At 36.6% G+C, this 21,594-nt stretch overlaps 2 protein-coding genes across 3 annotated transcripts in view; one reads left to right on the forward strand and one right to left on the reverse strand.

Moving 5' to 3' along the window:
* Positions 1-1,639: 1,639 nt before the first annotated feature.
* LOC105218999 (limbic system-associated membrane protein) overlaps positions 1,640-21,594 on the reverse strand; it is a 47,692-nt gene continuing 27,737 nt past the window's right edge. For both annotated transcript variants that reach the window (XM_011194915.3, XM_054228679.1), the window contains 3 exons: positions 10,682-10,984; positions 10,326-10,496; positions 1,640-2,445 (listed from right to left, as the gene is read on the reverse strand). In XM_011194915.3, the coding sequence (XP_011193217.2) occupies positions 2,278-2,445; positions 10,326-10,496; positions 10,682-10,984 (642 nt within the window). In that variant the 3' untranslated portion in view covers positions 1,640-2,277. The remainder of the gene's footprint in view (positions 2,446-10,325; positions 10,497-10,681; positions 10,985-21,594) is intronic.
* Positions 11,113-14,902, forward strand: LOC128921352 (uncharacterized). The gene is made up of 3 exons (XM_054228680.1): positions 11,113-11,487; positions 11,556-11,658; positions 12,349-14,902. Exon 3 carries the CDS (start codon positions 12,393-12,395, stop codon positions 13,449-13,451), a length of 1,059 nt encoding a protein of 352 aa, XP_054084655.1. The 5' UTR covers positions 11,113-11,487; positions 11,556-11,658; positions 12,349-12,392; the 3' UTR covers positions 13,452-14,902.

Genomic DNA, 21,594 nt, shown 5'->3' on the forward strand with positions numbered 1-21,594 from the left:
TTTCAACTTGAAATAAATTATAAAACATAACATGTAAACATAAGTCATAAACGTTTCTCGCAACTAAGTAATCTTGTTATTAATAAGAAATAAATGTGACTTTTATTCTAAAAGACAAAAATTTAGATCGATGTATTTGAGAAAAAATTTGGTAAGTACCTCGATGCACTTAAGCGGGATTAATTTAAATGCCTTTCCCGCTTAAGTGTCTCAAAAGTATTGCATGTTAAGAAGGGGCACTTAAGCGAGGATTACTGTATTTCTTTGAACATCTGAGATAAAGTGGAGCATAGCCAATCGAATAAACTATAACACTAAACTCGTTTGATGAATCGAAGACAGTTATACATATGGGTAATGATCTAATTTAAAGGTAATAAATGTACGATAAGAAAAAATATCTAGTTTTATATTATTTTAATTCTGTCTCTCCTGAAACGAAAAAATTTAATCACATATTGGTACGGGTATAACAATGATATGTTTTTGATGTTTGTATGTTCATACAAATCTAAATGATACTAACAAAAACAGAAAACTGAATTAAATATTTATTACAATTTTCTATAACTTTAATTTGGATTTCAATTCTTTTGTTATATAGTGATCAATAATCGAAATTATCACTGGTCATTAATATTTGAAAATTTAAAGTAAACGCATGTCGTTTACGTAGTTTTTTTCTTAATTCCCCCCCCAACCATTAACGCCGATTCAAATATGACAACATAATATTTTTTTTGTTTCTCTCTTTTTACTTAACTCAGTTTTTGAGAAATGTCATAGAATATTGAATATTTCTCAAATTAAATTATTTTAAATGTTTTAGCTTACAATACTGAAACTACGATAAAACGATCTTCGAAGTAAACCTCTATTACAACATATTGACAATCAAATATAACAGTTCCTTGTGCTAAATCAATTACTTGCAAATTTGAAATTCATGAAAATTAAAAATTAAGCAAATACATGACTAAAAAAATAATTGCTTTAAAAATAAACTTCTGGTTTTAGAGATATTTATAAGTACATATGGATCCAGACATACGATTTTCAAATTAACCCAGAGCTTTTACTTTATAAAAATATAAAAGACTAATTTGTGTTTTATTTTATTTTGTTCTGAAGACTTTTAAATAAAATAATTTCCTTTTTAAGTGTATTTACAAGTGTCATATTGAGTGTACTAAGTAATTGCAGCAGTATTATTAGATTAGCGATATTTTTAATAACTTAATTTACTAAATTTTAATTTTTAGATTTTTTAGTTATTTGTTCTCTAAAGAATTCTATACTTAAAATAATTTGTCTACTACACTAAATAAACACAAGTATATTGTTTTTAGTACCCACAATTCTTCGAAATAATTCAATCCGAAGGGCTTGATTTCATATTTCAGTTAATAATTTATCAAGCCCATAACTAATAGATGGGTACTTTACATATAATTGAATTAAAATGTGGTTTTCCTCAATTACATTTACGAATGTCTTTTTAGTCAACTTATTCCCTATTAAAAGTCGTTCAATAATTCTAAACTGCTTTTTAAACTTTATTCTTATTTTTTGGAAAGAGGTAACTCTTTTTTTGCGGTCCTCTTTTCCTAACAAAATTTGACACAATAAGGGAATTGAATTTCGAAACTATCAGGACTTAGCACACTCGGTTCAAAATACTTTGCTCGCATATACATACATACATATGTATATTTACATTTCATAGTTAACATTGATAGCATACACCATAAACTCTGATTTGCATTGCAGGAGTTAATTTGAACACATTTACAGCAGTGATGGATGAAATTGGTATTTGTAAGAAAAAAATTAATAAACGAAATAAGAATACCAACACTTTCAGAATATAAATAAAGTCTTGATTATTTGTATTTCTTATTCTAATTTTGCAGTCAACACGCCGAAATCCTACTCTTTTCAAGAAAATTTTACCATAGGACTACAAATATTGCGGATAATTGTAACCGGTATAATTATAATAAAATTGTATATAGTATAATACAAAACATAGCAGACGTAAACCAAATTTTTAATAAGTGTTGGCTGTTAATGGTTAGGAACGATTGTGAGAAATATAATTTCCTTTCCAATAAATATAAGGAATATGTAAAATAGTAACGGTTTCCAGTGACTACGTACTAAATTTTATTATAAAAAAATTATACTGTGAAATACCAAAAAAGGCTAAAATAACAATTTAAATATTGAACTGAAGAATAAGGCACATCTTTTAATGAATACTAAAGTAATAAGTCCTTAAATACAAACTTTTGAAGTGTGAAAAATTACATAAACAAATAGTGCCCTAATAATGTTGGAATTGTGCGATTGCCCCTTTCCATTCGAAATTCCCATTTTATATTCCATATCTATGTCAAGTAAAAGGTCATGATTTCTGGTGTAGAATTGATGAATGTCACTAATCTGTAAAGAAAATTAATATATGTAGCATATATGATATATAAGTTTTTTTTTTATTTTACAATTGTACCTAGTATACAATGATTAACTACTAACAACAATTCAATTCTAATGAGTTAAAAGAAATAATAATTTAAAGCTAAATGTTAGACAAATTCATTTGCTGCCACAGTTGCCTTGCTAAGTCCGAAGGCTTCTTACGTTTCATTCGGTTTTCTCGTTCAGCAGTTCCGATGAGTCTGGATGCCTCTTCATGTACATTCTGTCTAAGCTTCATTTCGTGAGACTTTGCAAGTTTGGTTATTTCGTTTACTACTGGATCCATACCAAGATCACTGTGAAGGTCAGCAGATCTAACATACCAAGAAGCATTAACTACCTTATTTTGGAAGCCCTGAATGCAGGCTTTGACTTGAGTAACCTCAGTTGAGATCCATAGGTCCAAATTGGCTTTAGTACTTGATTATAAATAAACAGTTTATTTTCGATTGAAAGGGTGGATCTCCTACCGACTAGATAGCAAAACATAGCAAATTTTAAATGAAGCTCACACCTTTTTTTCTTGACATGCTCATTTCAGCGAAGCTTAGCATCTAGGGTAAATCCTAGGTACTTAGATTGTAATGTGGTATAGGAGTACCATTTATATAAATGGGATGGTATCATGTTTTTTTAATGCAAAGTCTACGTGCATTTGGTACCGTTTAATTTAATGCGACACTTGGAAGCCCAACTCGAAAGGTAGATACTGAGGTTGACTCTCCAGCTACTAACAGGGCTGTGTCATCCTCAAATGTAGATTGAGTCAGTGGGGATATCACTTGTAAAAAGCAAGTAAAACATTGGCCCCAACACTCTTCCCTGGGGAACACCCGCTTCTATCGGTTGCAAGTTTGAGTACGCATCCTCTTGTTTTATGCGAAAGTATCTATCCTTAAGGTAGGAAGCAATTATTATTATTCGAAAGCCGAATTGATGTACTGGTATAAGGTGTTTTCGATCTATTTTTGATTTAAGCCTTTTAAAGCTGACAGCAGCGATATTGGCTTTAAGATGTGACATGATGTGTTGGTTTACCCGGCTTAGGTATCATAATAACTTCAGATACTTTCCAAAGCGATGGAACGTATCTTAGGTATAATCCACTGTTTACAATGTATATAATTCTTTAGTACATTGCGTAATATTTCTCCGGTTATTAAATCAAACCAAGGAGCGTTTTTGAGCCTTGCGTACCAAATACGACTTTTAATTTCTTGATTAGTAACTGGAGAAATGCTGACGAGTGGATCCAACCAACTATTTCCACAGTTTAGCTCATGGCAATCGTTAGGTGTAAATGTGTTTCTCAAATGATTTGCAAATACTGCAGCTTTTTGTGGATTTGTTTTGGCCCATTCAGTTTCGTTTAATTTTATTGGTGTGACATGTTTTATTTGTTTATTAATACTCCTTGCAACTTTCCAGAGCGAATAATCGGTAGATTTATCAACAGTGAGGTTGGACAAATACGTTTTAAAGGAATAGTTTTTAAACTGTCTAATTTTAGTTCTTAGTTCCGCTGTGCATCTATTAAGCTTAGTTTTGAGAACAGACGGCCTTGTTTGCGACCATCTTCGTCGAAGTTTGCGTTTTTTTGGATACCATCTAAGATGTATTTTGTGTATTTTTCGGTGTACTGTTCCACGCAGCATTTTGAATTACTTTTGTGAAAGATTCAACTTCACAATCTAAGTCAACATCTGTCGTTATACGCTTCAGCTTAAAATCGACTTTATTCAGTAGTCTTAAATTTATATCAATCAGTATGTTTATTAGATAAAGAAGATGTGCCAGAAGAAATTATTCATTTTTCATATAGAGTTAGTAATACTGGTGAATGATCAGAGCTTGAATCTGAGCTATCTTCAATATTTAAATTGATTTTCGATACTTTGTTGATGTCAAAAAAGTCAAGAAGATCTGGTAATTTTCTACTATCTGCAGGTCAATAAGTGGGTCTCCCCGTCGAAATAACCTTGCATCCAATAACTTATATAGCTTTCAGAAGTTCTCGACCTTTGGTTGTAGTTAAACGAGATCCCCAATGAGCGTGTTTTGCATTAAAGTAACCACCCACGATGTACCTTTCGTCATAGTTTTTTTTTAATAAACTCGTATAAATATCAAAGATATTATGCCTGGGCGGACTATATAGAGCAATTAAGTACTGGCTGTGTAGTTTTACTGAAATTGCTGTAGCTTGAATTTCTTCAGTCTTAATTTCTGAGCTTCTTCGAAATGTTTAATAATACTTTTGATTAAAACTGCGCTTCCACCTCGTGCTTAGTTGGGTGCGGAGTGTGGTATAAATCATAATTTTTGAATTTTAAAAATGAATGGTTCGTAAAATGTGTTTCGGGCAACAAACATACATCAATATTTCTGTCGTTTAGAATAACTTATAATTCATTTTTACTTTTGGAAAGACCACTGGCGTTCCATATCATTATTTTCAAAGATAGAGAGAGTTACTTTTGGAAAGACCATTGTAGTTCCATGACATTATTTTCAAACAGTTACTGTTCATCAATAAATTGGATATGGTATTCAAGAGCGCTGAACCGCTGATTTCGGGACATAAATATTTTTTTCTTGTTCTTTTAGTTTATCCAGAATTTGGGAAAACGGACTACTTTTTTGAACTTTATTTGTCTGATCTTGCTTAGCCATTTGCGCAAATGTATGTTTAGAAGTTGATCGGAGGAGTATTACTTCCTTTGTCTGCAAGTGTTTTTCGCATGGGCGTTGAAATTCTCCTCAACTGTATTACCATACTTTTTGTCTCTAATTTGTTGGAGTTCTTTTGCAACGACACGACCACGGTCGCCGCAGTTACAACATATGGCTTCATCTTTTACGGCTTTGGTGCATTCAGTTGTAGAATGCTTGCCTTCACATTTCACAATTCTCGATGGCTTACCGCAGATGTGTTTTTGTATGTCCAAAAACTTGACAGTTTTTGTACTGAGGGATTAATTTGTGTTGTTGTGCGATAGTCAGTAGCATCAAATGTTTTCAGTTTATAGGTACCGTTACTAAAAAGCTTTATTAAAAATTAGTTTTTTTGTTAGAGCGGTATTATCCGAAGCTACTTGGCTAATCCATTCAGCTACTTGGCTGTCCCGGATCGAATCACTCGCAACCAGATCGATCATGTTGTGATAGATGGACGACATGTCTCCAGTGTTTTTGATGTGCGTACGCTTCGTGGTCCCAACATCGACTCGGACCACTATCTTGCAGCAGCTAAGATGCGCACCCGCCTCTGTGTAGAAAAGCGCACACCTCAACAAACACAAGGAAGGTTCGACATCGAGAAGCTGCAATCACAACCGACAGCCGATCGATTTTCTACTCGACTTGCACTCCTGCTCTCTGAGAGCACACATCAGCATCTCGGTATAAGGGAGCTGTGGGATGGCATATCAAACTCCTTACGTACAGCTGCAACCGAAACCATTGGTTTTCGGAAAAGTAAAAAAAAAAACAGCTAGTATGATGAGGATTGTCGTCTCGCAGTGGAGAGAAAAAAGACTGCCTACCTCGCAATGTTGCGATCGACCACAACACGAGCGGGATGGCAAAGATACCGAGAGCTGAAGAGGGAAGCGAGACGTATTTGCAGACAAAAAAAGAAAGAGGCCGAACTGCGTGAGTATGAAGAGCTTGACAAGCTGGCCGACAGGGGTAATGCTCGAAAATTTTACGAAAAGATCCGGCGACTATCTGAAGGTTTCAAGACCGGAGCACACTCCTGTAGGACCCCCAGAGGTGATCTAGTTATTGATGACCAGAGTATACTGAGTTTGTGGAGGGAACACTTCTCCAGCCTGCTGAATGGCAGTGAAAGTACAACACCAGGAGATGGCGAACCCGATTCCCCAATCGACAACGATGGAGCAGATGTTCCATTGCTCGACCGTGAAGAAATTCGAATAGCAATTACCCGCTTGAAGAACAATAAGGCGGCGGGGGCCGATGGATTACCGGCCGAGCTATTCAAATACGGCGGCGAAGAGCTGATAAGGTGCATGCATCAGCTTCTTTGCAGAATATGGTCGGAAGAAAGCATGCCTGACGATTGGAATCTCAGTGTACTCTGCCCAATACACAAAAAGGGAGACCCCACTATTTGCGCCAATTGTCGTGGGATAAGCCTCCTCAACATCGCGTATAAGGTTCTGTCGAGCGTATTGTGTGAAAGACTAAAGCCCACCGTCAACAAACTGATTGGACCTTATCAGTGTGGCTTTAGACCTGGAAAATCAAAAACAGACCAGATATTCACCATGCGCCAAATTTTGGAGAAGACCCGTGAAAATAGTATCGACACACACCATCTCTTTATCGACTTTAAAGCTCCTATCGACAGCACGAACATTAGCTGCCTTTATGCCGCGATGTCTGAATTTGGTATCCCCGCAAAACTAATACGGCTGTGTAAGCTGACGTTGAGCAACACCAAAAGCTCAAAAAAAAGGATCGGGAAGGACCTCTCCGAGCCGTTCGAGACGAGGTTTCAGACAAGGTGACTCACTCTCGTGTGATTTCTTTAACCTGATGCTGGAGAAAATAACATTGTGTGTAAGACTAAAGCACACCGTCAACGAATTGATTGGACCTTATCAGTATGGCTTTAGACCTGGAAAATCCATCATGGTCCAGATATTCGCCATGCGCCAAATCTTGGAAAAGACCCAAGAGAGAAGGATCGATACACACCACCTTTTCATCGATTTTAAAGCTGCTTTCGACAGCAGGAAAAGGAGTTACATATAAGCTACGATGCTTAAATTTGGTATCCCATTCCCGTCCTGCTTTACGGTGCAGAAGCTTGGACGATATCAACATCAGATGAGACGACACAAGGAGTTTTCGAGAGGAAAATTTTGCGCAAGATTTATGGTTCTCAGACCATTGGCATCGGCGAATACCGCAGCCGATGGAACGATGAGCTGTACGAGTTATACGACGACATTGACATTGTTCAGCGAATAAAAAGACAGCGGCTACGCTGGCTAGGTCATGTTGTCCGAATGGACGAAAACACTCCAGCTCTGAAAGTGTTCGATGCAGTACCCGCCGGAGGAAGCCGAGGAAGAGGGAGACCTCCACTCCGATGGAAGGACCATGTGGAGAGGGACCTGGCTTCGTTTGGAATAACCAATTGGCGCCAAACTGCCAGAAGTAGGGATACGTGGATACGCTGTTTTGGACTCGGCTATAACCGCGTAAGCGGTGTCTACGCCAGTCAAGAAGAAGAAGGTAATATCTGAATGTAATTTATTGAAATCTTTAACACACATCGCTTCTAGAGTTGTAAGCCTTTCATTTACAAGAGAGATCGCCTTTTTTAATTCTCTAATTTTATTTACTCTAAACGAGCTTAGACTGTTTCTCGGCGTCACCTCATGTAAAGGTTCTCCATTCCATTTTTTGTTTTTAGTGATTTCTATACTGGGTGTTAACAACCTGTCGTTTGGTCGATAATGCAGTTGGAAATAAAACTTCTTATTCTGTGTTTATTCAACCTGTATAGCAGCTTTGATCATAGCTGGTAATTGTAAGAAGAATATTAATAATAACGTTTCGTTTTTTTTATAAATTGTTTTTATAATTTTTTGGTTAACTAAAGAAGCGTTTAAGTAATTTTGTTTTCTTTTTTATCAGATTCCGCAAACCACAAAAGTGAAGATATATTCAATTTGCCTCAGGACTCTGTGTCTTTCTTTAATGCACAATTTTTACAAATATAGATCGGTTTCATTCGGTTTCGGTTTTTTGATGATATATAAGTTGCATACGAATTTCAACTTATAAGTAAAACTTTCTTTCATACAATATTTAAATAAGTCGCGAATGAGAGTATAGATCCATGAAATTTTACAAACCTAGATACCGAATATGAGGATCTCAATGCCTTGAATTGAATGGTTGGTTGAATTTTTGCCGAAAATATTGGTAAATCTCTCAGATATGCCCTGGTGCCAAAAACAGGGTCATTACTTCCCATGGCTCCAAAAGACCTATTATAAGGATATTTAAAGATCAGGCTGTTTTTATAGCGTATATATCAGTTATAGTGGTAAAAACGTAAGCGGTAAAAACGTGGATAAAATCGTTTTTCAAATAACACCGCATTATTGCAAAATGTTCAAGTACAGACCTTGTTTAGTCTTCATATTCCTGATAATATAAAGATTTTTAACATCTGGTTAACTTTTCTCTCATATAACTATATTTCGACATCGACGGTTTAGTGTGTATTATTTGTAATATTTGTATACTCTTGCAACAAAGTTGTTAAGAGAGTATAATTGTTCACTATAGGTGTGGTAACGAGTGGAGTTCAATTTGTCTGTCTGTCTGTCCGTCCGTCCGTGCAAACTGTAACTTTCTTTTGTTTCATGGCACCATAACTAAGCCATAAACAAAGCTATGAAAGTAAAATTAGGTACTATGAACTGGTACTGGCGCACTATGAAGGGACATATTTGGATGTATATTTTTAGGAAGTGAGCGGGGCCACACCCCCTACTAAGTTTTGTGTACATATGTATCTCGTAAATTACTAAAGCTATGTATATCAACCAAATTGTCTACGGTCGTTTCTTTTATGTACTACATCATACATTCCAAAAATGGTTATGTTGAAAACTACTTTAATTCAGTAAGGAAAACACCAGAAACCAGAAATCAAATTTCATTATAAAGATGGTATAGAAGGGCTGCAGTCAAATTGGTATACAAAATGTTAAATGTCTGTGGTTCCGCCCACTTATGGGTTAAAAACCATAACTCAGAAACTACTCGACAAATTTCAATGAAATTCGATTCGTAACATTTCTCTGGCATCCCAATGTTATGAAAATAGGTCAAATCGGTTCACAACCACGCCTACTTCACCTACTTCCTATATGCCAGAATTGTGAAGTCAATCTGAATGTGTTATACATGTATATTAAGTAAGCACTAGTGAAGATATCTGAACAGAACTTCGAACAAACACTGCATTTATAGTGTGACATCGCCCTTCTAAAAATCGCCGAAATCGGACTATAAGTTTTTAAGGTCCCGTGTATCGCACTCAGTGCTTCTAATAGATTTTTTAAGTCTCTCAAATATTTTTAAGAAATTCAGAGGAAATATTTTTCTTCTAATAGTATGTAACCGTGCCAAAAAGGTGAGAAATCGTTTATGGTTTTCAACTTTCAATGGACTTTATACCATATATATTACGGTCAGATTGGGTGTTATATTCTTCTTCTTCTTGACTGGCGTAGACACCGCTTACGCGGTTATAGGTGTGTTATATTAGTAAAATTAAATAAATAAATTGCGAGAGTATAAAATGTTCAGTTACATCCGAACTTAGCCCTTCCTTACTTGTTTATATATAGTTTTGTGAATACCTGGAAATTTTTCAATGCCTTATACCTAAGACAGACATATGGTTTCCATACGTTCCATACGTTAGAGCGTTTCAATTTGCGAAAGTATAAAATATAATGTTAGAAGTGAAAATAATTGGAATTTATTCTAGAATTCTTCACTAATACCTGACACAGACATGTAGTATACATTGTAGTATGCTTCAGAAACCATATGTGTATCACCGGTTTTCCGAATTTTGTTTGAAAGCAAATGGTGTTCCGTACTACAATAGAGTTCTAGAGACTGTTCTAGAGACGAGTTGATCAAGACTGTTCTTCACTTACTAATTTACATAAACAAAAATTTTGTTCAATATATGATTTCCTATTTATAAAGTGTTAAACAAATTTTTAATGTATTAAAAGCAAATGAAAATTTAAAGGTTTTTAGAACAAAAATTTTATTACCTCATTCCATCCGTACTTATTTTTGGCTTGTACAATAGCCTCGTACACTGCATTATGCTCCAAATTTTTTATCACATGTGACATGATAAAGTGAGTGTTATCAAATCGAATTAATGTTGGATTTATATGATTCTCATGCCATTTCCCTGGGTGTTGATACGTTTCATTCATCTATGTAATATAATTAGATTAATATATTTGGCCAAAAACAATTAAATTCAAATTCAAATTGAATATAGAAGTACAATGTATTTAATTGAAACATTTATTTTTATTTATTGCATCTTTGTTCTATTTGTATTCTTACTTATAAATATATCAGACATAAGCCCGTTAAAATTACTAAAAAGCCTTACCAATAGCCGTCTATATAAAAGTTTAATTTCATCGAGGGCGGGTATTGATTCAATAGTCCACGTTAAATTGTAATGATCGAGATAGCCACTCAAAGCTGGAGATATGAAATTAGCAGGACCCGGACGTCCAGATACTTCAATATATTTTTTCGTTCTACCAAGTGCGTTATCGGCAACACAGCTATAATTTCCAAAATCAGATGGCTGGAATTTTCTAATTATTAGGGTATATTTATCGTCATTTGATTGCATTGATCTTCTGTCGGTAGGATCTAATAGAAACGAGTTTTGATACCATAGCATCTGTAATGTTAAAATTTTAAAAATATCAGTGATCTCTTTGCTTAAGAAATACATGTTTAAAAAATTCTGTCTATAAATTTATGATTCGCAATTATGAGTAGGACATTTAATATTAATATTTAAAATAAAAGCTCGCATAAGAATTTATTGAAAACGTAGTTAGTATGTACGCGCCGTTGGTTTAATGGTTCTTTATTGGGACTCACTTTCGAACTCATTTCTAAATTTAGATATCGCCACAAGTGATTGCAGAGATTAAGAGATGTACAACTCTCATATCACTGGAAGTGAGAGTGCAATATTAAACGTCAAAACCACCTAAACTTTGACAGTTTGTCGAGATGAGGAGGTTTTGACGTTTCGCTATTGGAAAAAGAGGGACGACCAGATTGAAATCCCTCAAAATAATTAGTCGAGTGGAGACATTTCTAATTTTTTCTGTCAATTTGTAACGGCCATGTACGGTTATTTATAAGAAAAAGCAATAAGCAGCTCGTGTACATGTAAGTAAATTTTAATGTTTGGTAGATAATTTAATATCTTTTTAATCATTTTTAACTTGATTTTATAGACAATATGACGAAAGCAAAAGGTAATTGGAGGAAGTGTGTTGCTGGCTGCAGCGAGGGAGGACAATTCTATAATTTTCCAAAAGAGGGAACGGACCTCGAACGGTAAGTAATTAATAAAAAGTTAGATAGTGCAAAAAGTGTACCAAATAATTAATAATAAAGTATTGATAAAGTGAAATATTTGTGAATAACAAGAGATTAAAAAAGTTTGTAATTTAGAAAAGTGAAGAAATTGTGTTTCGATAATGTTCGATATATCGGAATTTTAATATTAAATAAAATTAAACAATCTACTTCGCTCTTATAGTTGAATGTTTTAGATGTGTTAGAATTTAAAATTTTCATTGCATGTTTTAAATGTAAAAATGTTACAGATAACTTTTAAATTGTAGTGAAAATTTTGTTTCGATAGTTTGCGATATATCGAAATTTTATTTTAAATAATATAACACTAACTTCACGCATATTGTTCAATAAATAGATGTGATACAAATAGTAGAATTTAAATTGTTGTTGTCTCCATATTTTAAATGTAAAAATGTGTGTGTATAATAGTAAAAAGTTAAAATATTGTGTTTCGATAATTTTCGATATACCGTAATTTTAATTTTAAATTGTTTTTTTTCGCGTTTTTCGTTGGTAGTTACAAAATAATTAAGCGATATTAAATATAGATATGTTTTAACGGCTAATTAAAATTAAGTTTATTTGTTTTGGAACTTTTTGCACTAATATTATTATTATATATATTTTATATTATTTCGTATTTTTTATACTTTATTCTTTTAATAGGCGTAAATGTTGGCTCGAACGTTTAGGTGTTTTTGAAAATATGAATGATGAAACACCTAAGCACATTTTTGCTTGTGAACGGCATTTTTCGGATAAAATGCCCCACAAAAAAAAAATTACGTCAGAGGGCCGTTCCTGATATTAATTTCATTGTCGAGCCTACATTTAATGCCTCTAATTCTTTTTTTCAAAAACCCATCGAGAAGGGTCCGGAAGATTTCGCTCTTATTGAAGAAGCTGTCTCAAATGCAACCGGTGCATCGAAGCAGCTTCTTCCACTTTTTGAAACGGGAAATCGCGATATAATTCTAGAGCCTCTTCCATTCCTTGAGGAGGAACATTTAAATAGTTCTGAAAAGGCCGCGCAAACAAGTCGGGGTCTGTCAGCAGGGACAGATAGAAAGAAGAAATTGAGAGAAGAGAATAGGATTTTACAAATAAAATTAGATGAAAAAGAACAGGAGAATAGGAGTTTAAAGGCTCAGTTGGTCCAAATGGCCACTGAATTAGAAAGATGTAGGGAAATAATAAGAAATAGTTCATTTAGGGAACAGTCAGACCCTCTTGAGTTAGTTTGTAGCAATGTTCCTCCTCAGTTAGGAGCTTGTATTAGGAGTAGTTTTTTTAATAGTAAACGTAAAAATCACGGTCAGCGGTATGATAATTTTTTTAAAACCATACCTTTGGGTGTGTTTTTCTTGTCGCCAGTTGCTTATCGATACCTAAAGCACCAGCTTAGTTTTCCTTCAGAAAACACTTTGCATAATTTTGTTACAGATTGGCCTCGTTTCCCAGGTTGCACCCAAAGCAGCATAAAATCGTTAGAAATTAGGTGTAGGGGATTTTCTTTTGAACAAAAGTTCGTATCCGTTTCTTGTGATGAAATGTCACTGAAATGTCATTTGCAGTATGATAGGAAATTTAATAGGGTGATAGGTCTCGAAGATTATGGCGATGAAAATCGTACATCTAGATTAGCCACAACTGCAATGACCATAATGGTGCAAGGTATACATAGGTGGCGAACCTTGGTCACACCCATTAGCGTATTTCTTTGTAAGAGGTTCTTGCAAAGGAGATGTCCTCAAAAAATATATTCTTGAAGCCATTACACAACTTCAAAATATAGGACTAGTTCCTTGCCATTTTGTTTGCGACCAGGGTACTGATTTTCAAAATTTTGCTAATTTGTTAGGTGTTTCAGCGTCACAGCCTTTTTTAATGTTAGTGGCAAGGAAATATGTTTTTTTACGATAGCCCCCATTTGATAAAATGCAGCCGGAACTGCTTACAAAATATTAAAAATAAAGTTTTCTTCAAAAATCGTCGCGTTAGTTGGTCCGATATAATCCATTTTTACAAAATGGACTCTAAGTCGAGTTATCGGTGCGCGCATAAATTAACCGATGCTCATATTTACCCCAATACCTTCCAAAAAATGAAGGTTAAATTCGCGTCTCAAGTGTTAAGTAATACGGTCGCTTCTGGTATGTTATCTCCAGCTCCGGAGCCTTAAGCTCAAATAGTGTAAGCTTTGTTAATACCGCGGAATTCGTTTCTTTTTTTAATAAGTTATTCGACATTTTTAATAGCAGTTTTGTTGAGGCTATTGTACCCACTAAAACAGTTTTTGAAGGTTCCCAAGAGCAGAAACAGTTTTTAGATGAGGCAGAACAGGTTTTAAAAACAAACCGGGTCGTAGATGAGTTAGGAAACAACACAACAAATAATTTCAATTTTATAAAGGGGTGGATAATTAACATAAATAGTTTAAGACGCTTGTGGCGATTGCTGCCACATTCAGGATTTCCCTACCTAAAGACAAGACGACTATGCCAGGACAGTTTAGAACATTTTTTTGGTCAGATTAGAAGTAGAGGAGGTACTAGAGTAACACCTTTCATGTTCTCTAGCCTATTTAGAAAGTCGTGGGGCCTACGTTACGTAAATATCGTAACCAAAGGAAACTGTGAGCTGCCTTTAGAACCCGAAGCTACAGTAATTTCAGAACATAGCAACAATGTTCTTCTCAATGTGTGCAATGATTCCCTTTTGAACGACCTTTCTTGGCAGTATTTTCAAGGCTTACCACGGCCCGAACACTCCATTGTTAGATCCATCACTTTAGATAGTAGTTTAGAAATCAATTTTTTAAAAGAAAACGCATTTAGTTACTTCTGCGGCTATCTATATTTGAAAATTTTCAAAATGCACACGTGCTTCCTGCCCTTGCCTTATTTAGGAGATGAAATTCCTTCTGATGAATTCATCTTCCTGCACCAAAATCAAATCGATAAATGCAACTTAGTTAAGCCGCCTAATGAATTTGTTGCATTTATTAACAACTTAGAAATTAAATTTGTTGAGGAATTCGACAGAAATTGTCACAAGATAGGTGTAGGAGAAATTCTTTTTTCTAAATTAAAAGATGTTAGGCCCTTCTTGTGTTGTGAAGACTGTGACCCAAATGTAGCAATTGCTCTTTTTATTAGAATTAGGATTTATTTTATAACTAAATTTTTAAATAGAGATCTTTCAGTCCTCAATTTTAAGAATAAAATTTTATGTGTTTCTAATTTGTAGTTTTCTTCTTTTTTAGGGGTTACAATAGCCAAAATTTAAACAATGTTTTTTTTTTTAATACACAGAGGCTCTAAAGTCAGGTTTTAAGTTTTAGATTAGGTGAGAATTAGGGTATTAAATGTAGGCATTTGTATATATGTATATATTTATTTTATTATAAAAATTGTTATTGCATGCTGTGATATTGTTTTTGTCAATTTAATTTGTTATTTATGAATTTATTGTTATTGCATGCTATTGTTTTTATCAATTTTATTTTTTTATTCATGAATTAATTGTTATTTTTTTGTTTTTTCGTTGATTTATGTAAATAAAATATTTTTATGGGTGATATAGGCCTACTGGGGAACCGAGCACCCAAAAATAACTTCGGTAACGCGCCCTTTTGCGTACCTCATAGGTGGTGTGGAAAATGCAAATTGGGTGTTTAATCTAGAATGCCCAAAAAATTCTCTTTTTTCAGATCTGGCAACAATGCGAAAAGTTATAAAAAACGCAAATTTTGAGGCGCTCTCACACTGGAATAAGTTGGACATCCCCTTATCCCTGAGTGATTGTATGCAAATGTATATGCAAAGGAATATGTGAAAAAGTATCCAACTCCGTTATTTTTCAATACACGCCAAATTAATATTTACCGGTTTTGTTATAAACAATAAGCGTTGCCATATTCATATTTTACAGAAGAATCAAACTAAATAAAAAGGATGGATTTTAACCCCAAAACAGGAACTGCAATCGTGTGATAGGTAATGAAAAATATTTCAGTATTTTTCTTTGCTTCATAAGCTCACGCAGAAAGTGGTTCTACGCGAAAGCACTTGTAATTTCCATCTCTTTGATAATCCCCGGTGTTGGCTCGACTAGGGTTATTGTTTTGAAGCGCGGCATGGCATTGTTATTATGCATATTAAGATAATTGTGGGAAAAATTAAATGTTTATTTACTACAAATTTTAATATAATTTTAAATAAATATGTAGAAACAATATAGTTAAGTGTAAATATATGTGAAAAATTCAATATACAATGACAAATAACGTGTTGTCAATTTTAAAACTTTTAGTGCAAATATCTCGAAAACTATCAGCTGTATATACCCATTTTATCCTCGAAAGCCTGGGATAGCTTCTAAGACTGCTCGACCAAGTTAAATGGGATGCTTAACATTATTTAGCGGTTTTTTTACACGGTGTTTCTGTACACTTCCCAGTTAATATTTTTACACGGTTTTACTTTTTTTACGCGGATTTTATATTTTATTTGTATACTTTTTTGCAATAAAATCAAAATAACATACGTCAATACTTCACAAACACATTGCTGTTAATAGCATTTAATAGATTCTAAATTAGGTTTAATCTAAAAAATAAAAATTTTAGATTTGAAAGCCGGTGAAAAGGTTGCAACAATTTCAATACGTCAACAAATAAATGTATGAAGAAGTAAGGAAAAAGAAGACAGCGATTAATGATGGAACTATTATTTTTATTTTTTATTATTTTTTTTACAATTCCCAGAATAGTTGTAGTTTGTTCCTTCTAACAGTAATATGTACATATGTTGAAATGTTACATGAAAAAGCAACCCTGCTAATGACAATGCATATGTTCGATTTCGAATTCGTGCATAATTACATGCAATATATTGTTCCATTTTCATTCTTTCTGGTACTTCTAAATAAACTGTTCAATCGTTAAGACGTGCGCGTTTCATTATGGGCCCAGGCCCCGCTATAAGTAACGGTGAACAAAGTAAAGTTATTCATAAGTTAGCAAGATGAGTGCTATGTACCAGGCACCGAGGGTGAGGCTGTGGCGAAGTGGACAGCGCAGGATGAGAAGGCACTTGCGATGATTACACTCAGTGTAAAACCCTCACAATTAAATTATTTGAAGAACTGTAAGACGACAGCAGATGCATGGGAAAGGCTTAGCGAAGTGTACCAGCCAAGCGGTCCTGTTAGAAAGGTGTCATTGTATAAGAAGCTACTTAATCTCAAATTGGTTGAAGGTGAAAATGTGGCAGTGTACTTAAATGCGTTTACCACGGCCAAAGATAGGTGGGCTGAAGTGGGCATTTCGCTCAATGATGAGCTTATTGCCATACTATTACTATCGAGTCTTCCGAAAGAGTTTGAAAACTTTGTCATTGCAATGGAAACGCGAGATAGTCTGCCAACATTTGATGTTTTGAAGCTGAAACTTCTCGAAGAAAGCGAACGTAGAGTCAACATGGGCGACGCAGTCACGAAAGTTGAAGTTAGTGTTCACCAGGCATTTGCAGCGAAGTCGGCGCAGGGCAGCGAAAAGAAATTTGCGGGCAAACAGTCAAAAAAATTCATTTACTTTCGTTGTGGACAGCGTGGGCACATAAAGGCAAATTGTGTTGCTAAGCGGAGCGTGCAACAAAACGACAAGTTGAAGCAACAGAAACAGTATTCATTTACTGTGTTAGCAACATAGGGCTGCAACATGTTTAACGGAACGAAGTGGTGTTTGGACAGTGGCGCAACAGCACACATGTGTTGCGACCGCAACATGTTCTCGAACTTTGTGGAACATTCTGAGTCGATCACGTTAGCAGGTGAGAACAGTTTGCAGGCAGAGGGTAAAGGCAGCGTGAATATTTTTACAGACACTACAGTATTGAAATTAAACGATGTGTTATACGTCCCGCGTATGAGGGGAAATTTTATTTCGGTCGGTCGTGCCGTTGAAATGGGATGCGATGTCAGTTTCGCAAACAAGCAAGCTATAGTGAAAAAGCATGGTGTTGAGATTCTACGATTGAAACAAATAAACAATTTGTTTATCTTCGAAAATAAACGCAACAGCTGTTGCAGTATCATTCAGAATAGTGCAATGCTTTGGCATAATAGGTATGGGCACCAGAATTATGCGAGTTTGGCAGAACTTCGAAATAAATTGTTGGTTCATGGCACGGATGGAGTGAATTTTTCTCAGAAGCCGGCATGTAGAACATGCATGATAAGCAAAATACAAGCACATCCACATCCAAAAGCAACAGAGAATAGATCAAATAACGTGTTAGAGTTAATACATACATATGTATGTGGGCCGTTTGATACACAATCGTTGGGTGGATCAAAATATTTTCTGACATTCATTGACGATATGTCAAGGAGAATTTTCGTGTACTTTTTAAAATCAAAATCAGAAGTATTTGAGAAGTTTGTGACTTTTTGCACTATGGTAGAAAGGCAAACGGGCAGAAAAATAAAAGCAGTCAGAAGCAACAACGGTCGATAATTTATCAACAGCGCATTTAATGAATATTTTGAGAAAAATGGTATTGTAAGACAGTTGACGGTTCCCTTCACCCCACAGAAGAACGGTGTAGCGGAACGGGCGAATCGAACGTTGGTTGAAATGGCCAGGAGCATGCTGGTACATTCGGGCATGAATGCGGCGTTGTGGGCAGAAGCAGTAGCTACGGCGGTATACTTGCGAAATCATGCGCCAACAAAGGCGCTGAATAATATAACACCTTATGAAGCTTGGTTTAAACAAAAGCCTATAGTGAAACACTTAAAAGTGTTTGGGTCAGCAGCAGTAGCGCTAGACAAAACTCATCATAAAAAGTTTGCGGCAAAAGGTAAACAGTTGAGAATGGTCGGTTATTCATTAGTTTCAAAAGCGTACCGATTGTATGATGCGGAGTTACGTCAAGTGGTCGAAAAGCATGATGTTTTGTTCGATGAAGCAAGTAGCATAGAAAGCGCTGAGAATGAAGAGGTGGCTTTTGAATTCGGGCACATGCAGCAATACTCAAACGAAGATAATAACAACATAAGCAGTGCTGGTGACGCAATAGTTAACAACTGTGAAGATGATATCATAGAGAGTGGCGATGAAGCAAATCAGATGAGCAGCAACGATGAATATCTTAGCGCAGATGAGCAACCAGTTAAATATGCACCGGGTAGGCCTAAGTTGGTGAGAACGGGTAGGCCAGGGCGTCCTAAGAAGCAGTATAATGTGTTGAATGCAATGAACACAAGTGATGTTGAAATTCCACAAACATATGAAGAAGCGATGGCAAGTGGGCAGGCGTCCTTGTGGCAAGATGCGATGAACAGGGAGCACCAGGCTCTCAGTGCAAACGATACATGGTCATTCGTAGATATGCCTAAGGGGCAGTCGGTTATTGGCTGCAAGTGGGTATATAGCCTTAAACGAGACAAGCACGGCAACATTGAGCGCTATAAGGCGCGTTTAGTCGCGAAGGGCTGTTCGCAGCAGTTCGGTGTTAATTATGTTGACACATTCTCTCCGGTTTGTCGTTTCGAAACCATAAGGTTAGTTTTGGCGTTGGCTGCAGAATTAAAAATGTTCCTGCACCAAATGGATGTATGCACAGCATACTTAAATAGCGAGCTGAAGGATGTTATTTATATGAGGCAGCCGAAGGGTTATTGTAGTGGCGATAATCAGCGTAAGGTATTGCGATTAAACAAGGCTATATACGGGCTGAAACAAAGTGGCAGGGAATGGAATTCCAAGCTAGATAGAGCATTGCGTGACATTGGTTTTACTCAGTGTGAGAGTGAACGCTGTCTTTATAAGAAAGACATAAAAGGTAATCTTTGCTTGATACTTGTATATGTTGACGATCTTCTCTTAGCATGCCAGTCAAAGGAAGTATTGGTTGACGTTAAAGCAAAAATAAGTGAAAGGTTCGAGTGCGTCGACAAAGGTTCTCTCCATATGTTTCTTGGCATGCAGATTGAGCGAGATGGCGAATTGGGCGAAATTTCAATTGGACAGCCACAGTACATAAAAGATTTGTTACGGCAACATCGTATAAGTGAATGCAGACCGGCATATACACCACTAGATGTTGGTTTTCAAGTGGCATGCGACAGCGACGTTTGCAAGAAGGTAGACCAGACATCTTATCAGTCTACAAAAGGTGCGCTGATGTGGCTAGCACTTTCGACGAGGCCAGATATCCGTAGCAAAGCTGGCACAGCGCAACAAAGTTCCGCATAGTGAGCATCAGGCGGATATAATGCATATATTGAGGTATTTAGCTGCAACTATAGATATGATATGGGGGATGGGGTCATATGTAGAAGTTCACGCAAGTGAGGAAAGTTTCTGATTGCCATTCACTTGGGAGTGGCCAGGAACGATTCTTTTGCATATGACTCAAGCAGCTCACGACTTCCGGTTTTAGACCAAGTATCCCCTGGGTAGCTAACAGACATCCGTTTGGAGGCGAGCTAAAGTGAGAAGGCGAAGCCCGCTTGTGCGGTTGTGCGTAGGGCTTGGGACCCACCACATAAAAAAAAATCTCCCCAATGAAAACAAACACCGAGCTTCGGATGAGAAACCCCCCTTTTGATGACGACCCCTGCAAACGTACTAAGGATCATGATTTGAGGGCATGCACCTGGAATGTCCGGACTCTTAATTGGGAAGGTGCCTCTGCCCAGCTGGTTGATGTCCTCATACAACTAAAGGCTGACATCACCGCCGTCCAAGAAGTGCGATGGACGGGACAAGGACGGAAGAAGGTGGGTCCTTGTGACATCTACTACAGCGGCCATATAAAGGAGCGCAAATTCGGTGTTGGATTTGTGGTGGGAGAGAGACTACGTCGCCGAGTCCTGGCATTCACCCCGGTGGATGAACGTCTTGCCACAATCCGCATCAAAGCGAGGTTCTTTATCATATCGCTGATTTGCGCCCACGCCCCAACGGAAGAGAAGGACGATGTGACCAAAGATGCTTTCTATGAGCGCCTAGAATGCACCTATGAGCGCTGCCCCCGCCACGATGTCAAAATCGTGCTTGTCGATTTTAACGCCAGGGTGGGTAAAGAAGGTGTCTTTGGCACAACAGTCGGAAAATTCAGCCTCCATGACGAAACATCGCCAAACGGCCTGAGGCTGATCGACTTCGCTGGGGCCCGAAATATGGTTGTCTGTAGTACCAGATTCAGCCTCCATGACGAAACATCGCCAAACGGCCTGAGGCTGATCGACTTCGCTGGGGCCCGAAATATGGTTGTCTGTAGTACCAGATTCCAGCATAAAAAAATTCATCAAGCAACGTGGCTGTCCCCTGATCGAAACACGCGCAATCAAATCGATCACGTTGTGATAGACGGAAGACATGTCTCCAGTGTTTTAGACGTGCGTACGCTCCGAGGACCAAACATTGACTCGGACCATTATCTAGTAGCAGCAAAGATACGCACTCGCCTCTGTGCAGCAAAGAACGCCCGTCAACAAACACAAGGAAGGTTCGACGTCGAAAAGCTGCAATCACAACCGACAGCCGAACGATTTTCTACTCGACTTGCACTCCTGCTCTCTGAGAGCACTCATCAGCATCGCGATATAAGGGAGCTGTGGAACGGCATCTCAAACTCATTGCATACCGCTGCAGCCGAAACAATTGGTCTCCGGCAACGCCAAAAAACCAGTTGGTACGATGAGAATTGTCGTTCCGCAGTGGAGAGAAAACAGACTGCCTACCTCGCAACGTTGCGATCGACCACAACACGTTCGGGGTGGGATAGATATCGAGAACTGAAGAGGGAAGCGAGACGCATTTGCAGACGTAAGAAGAAAGAGGCCGAAATGCGTGAGTACGAAGAGCTTGAGAAGCTGGCAGACAGAGGGAATGCTCGA

The sequence above is a fragment of the Zeugodacus cucurbitae genome, chromosome 4, assembly GCF_028554725.1.
Source record: "Zeugodacus cucurbitae isolate PBARC_wt_2022May chromosome 4, idZeuCucr1.2, whole genome shotgun sequence".
Classification (NCBI taxonomy): domain Eukaryota; kingdom Metazoa; phylum Arthropoda; class Insecta; order Diptera; family Tephritidae; genus Zeugodacus; species Zeugodacus cucurbitae.

Bases quoted from the DNA above. Each gene is read 5' to 3' on its own strand.
- LOC128921352 (XM_054228680.1), top strand. From the start codon at position 12,393: ATGATGAAACACCTAAGCACATTTTTGCTTGTGAACGGCATTTTTCGG.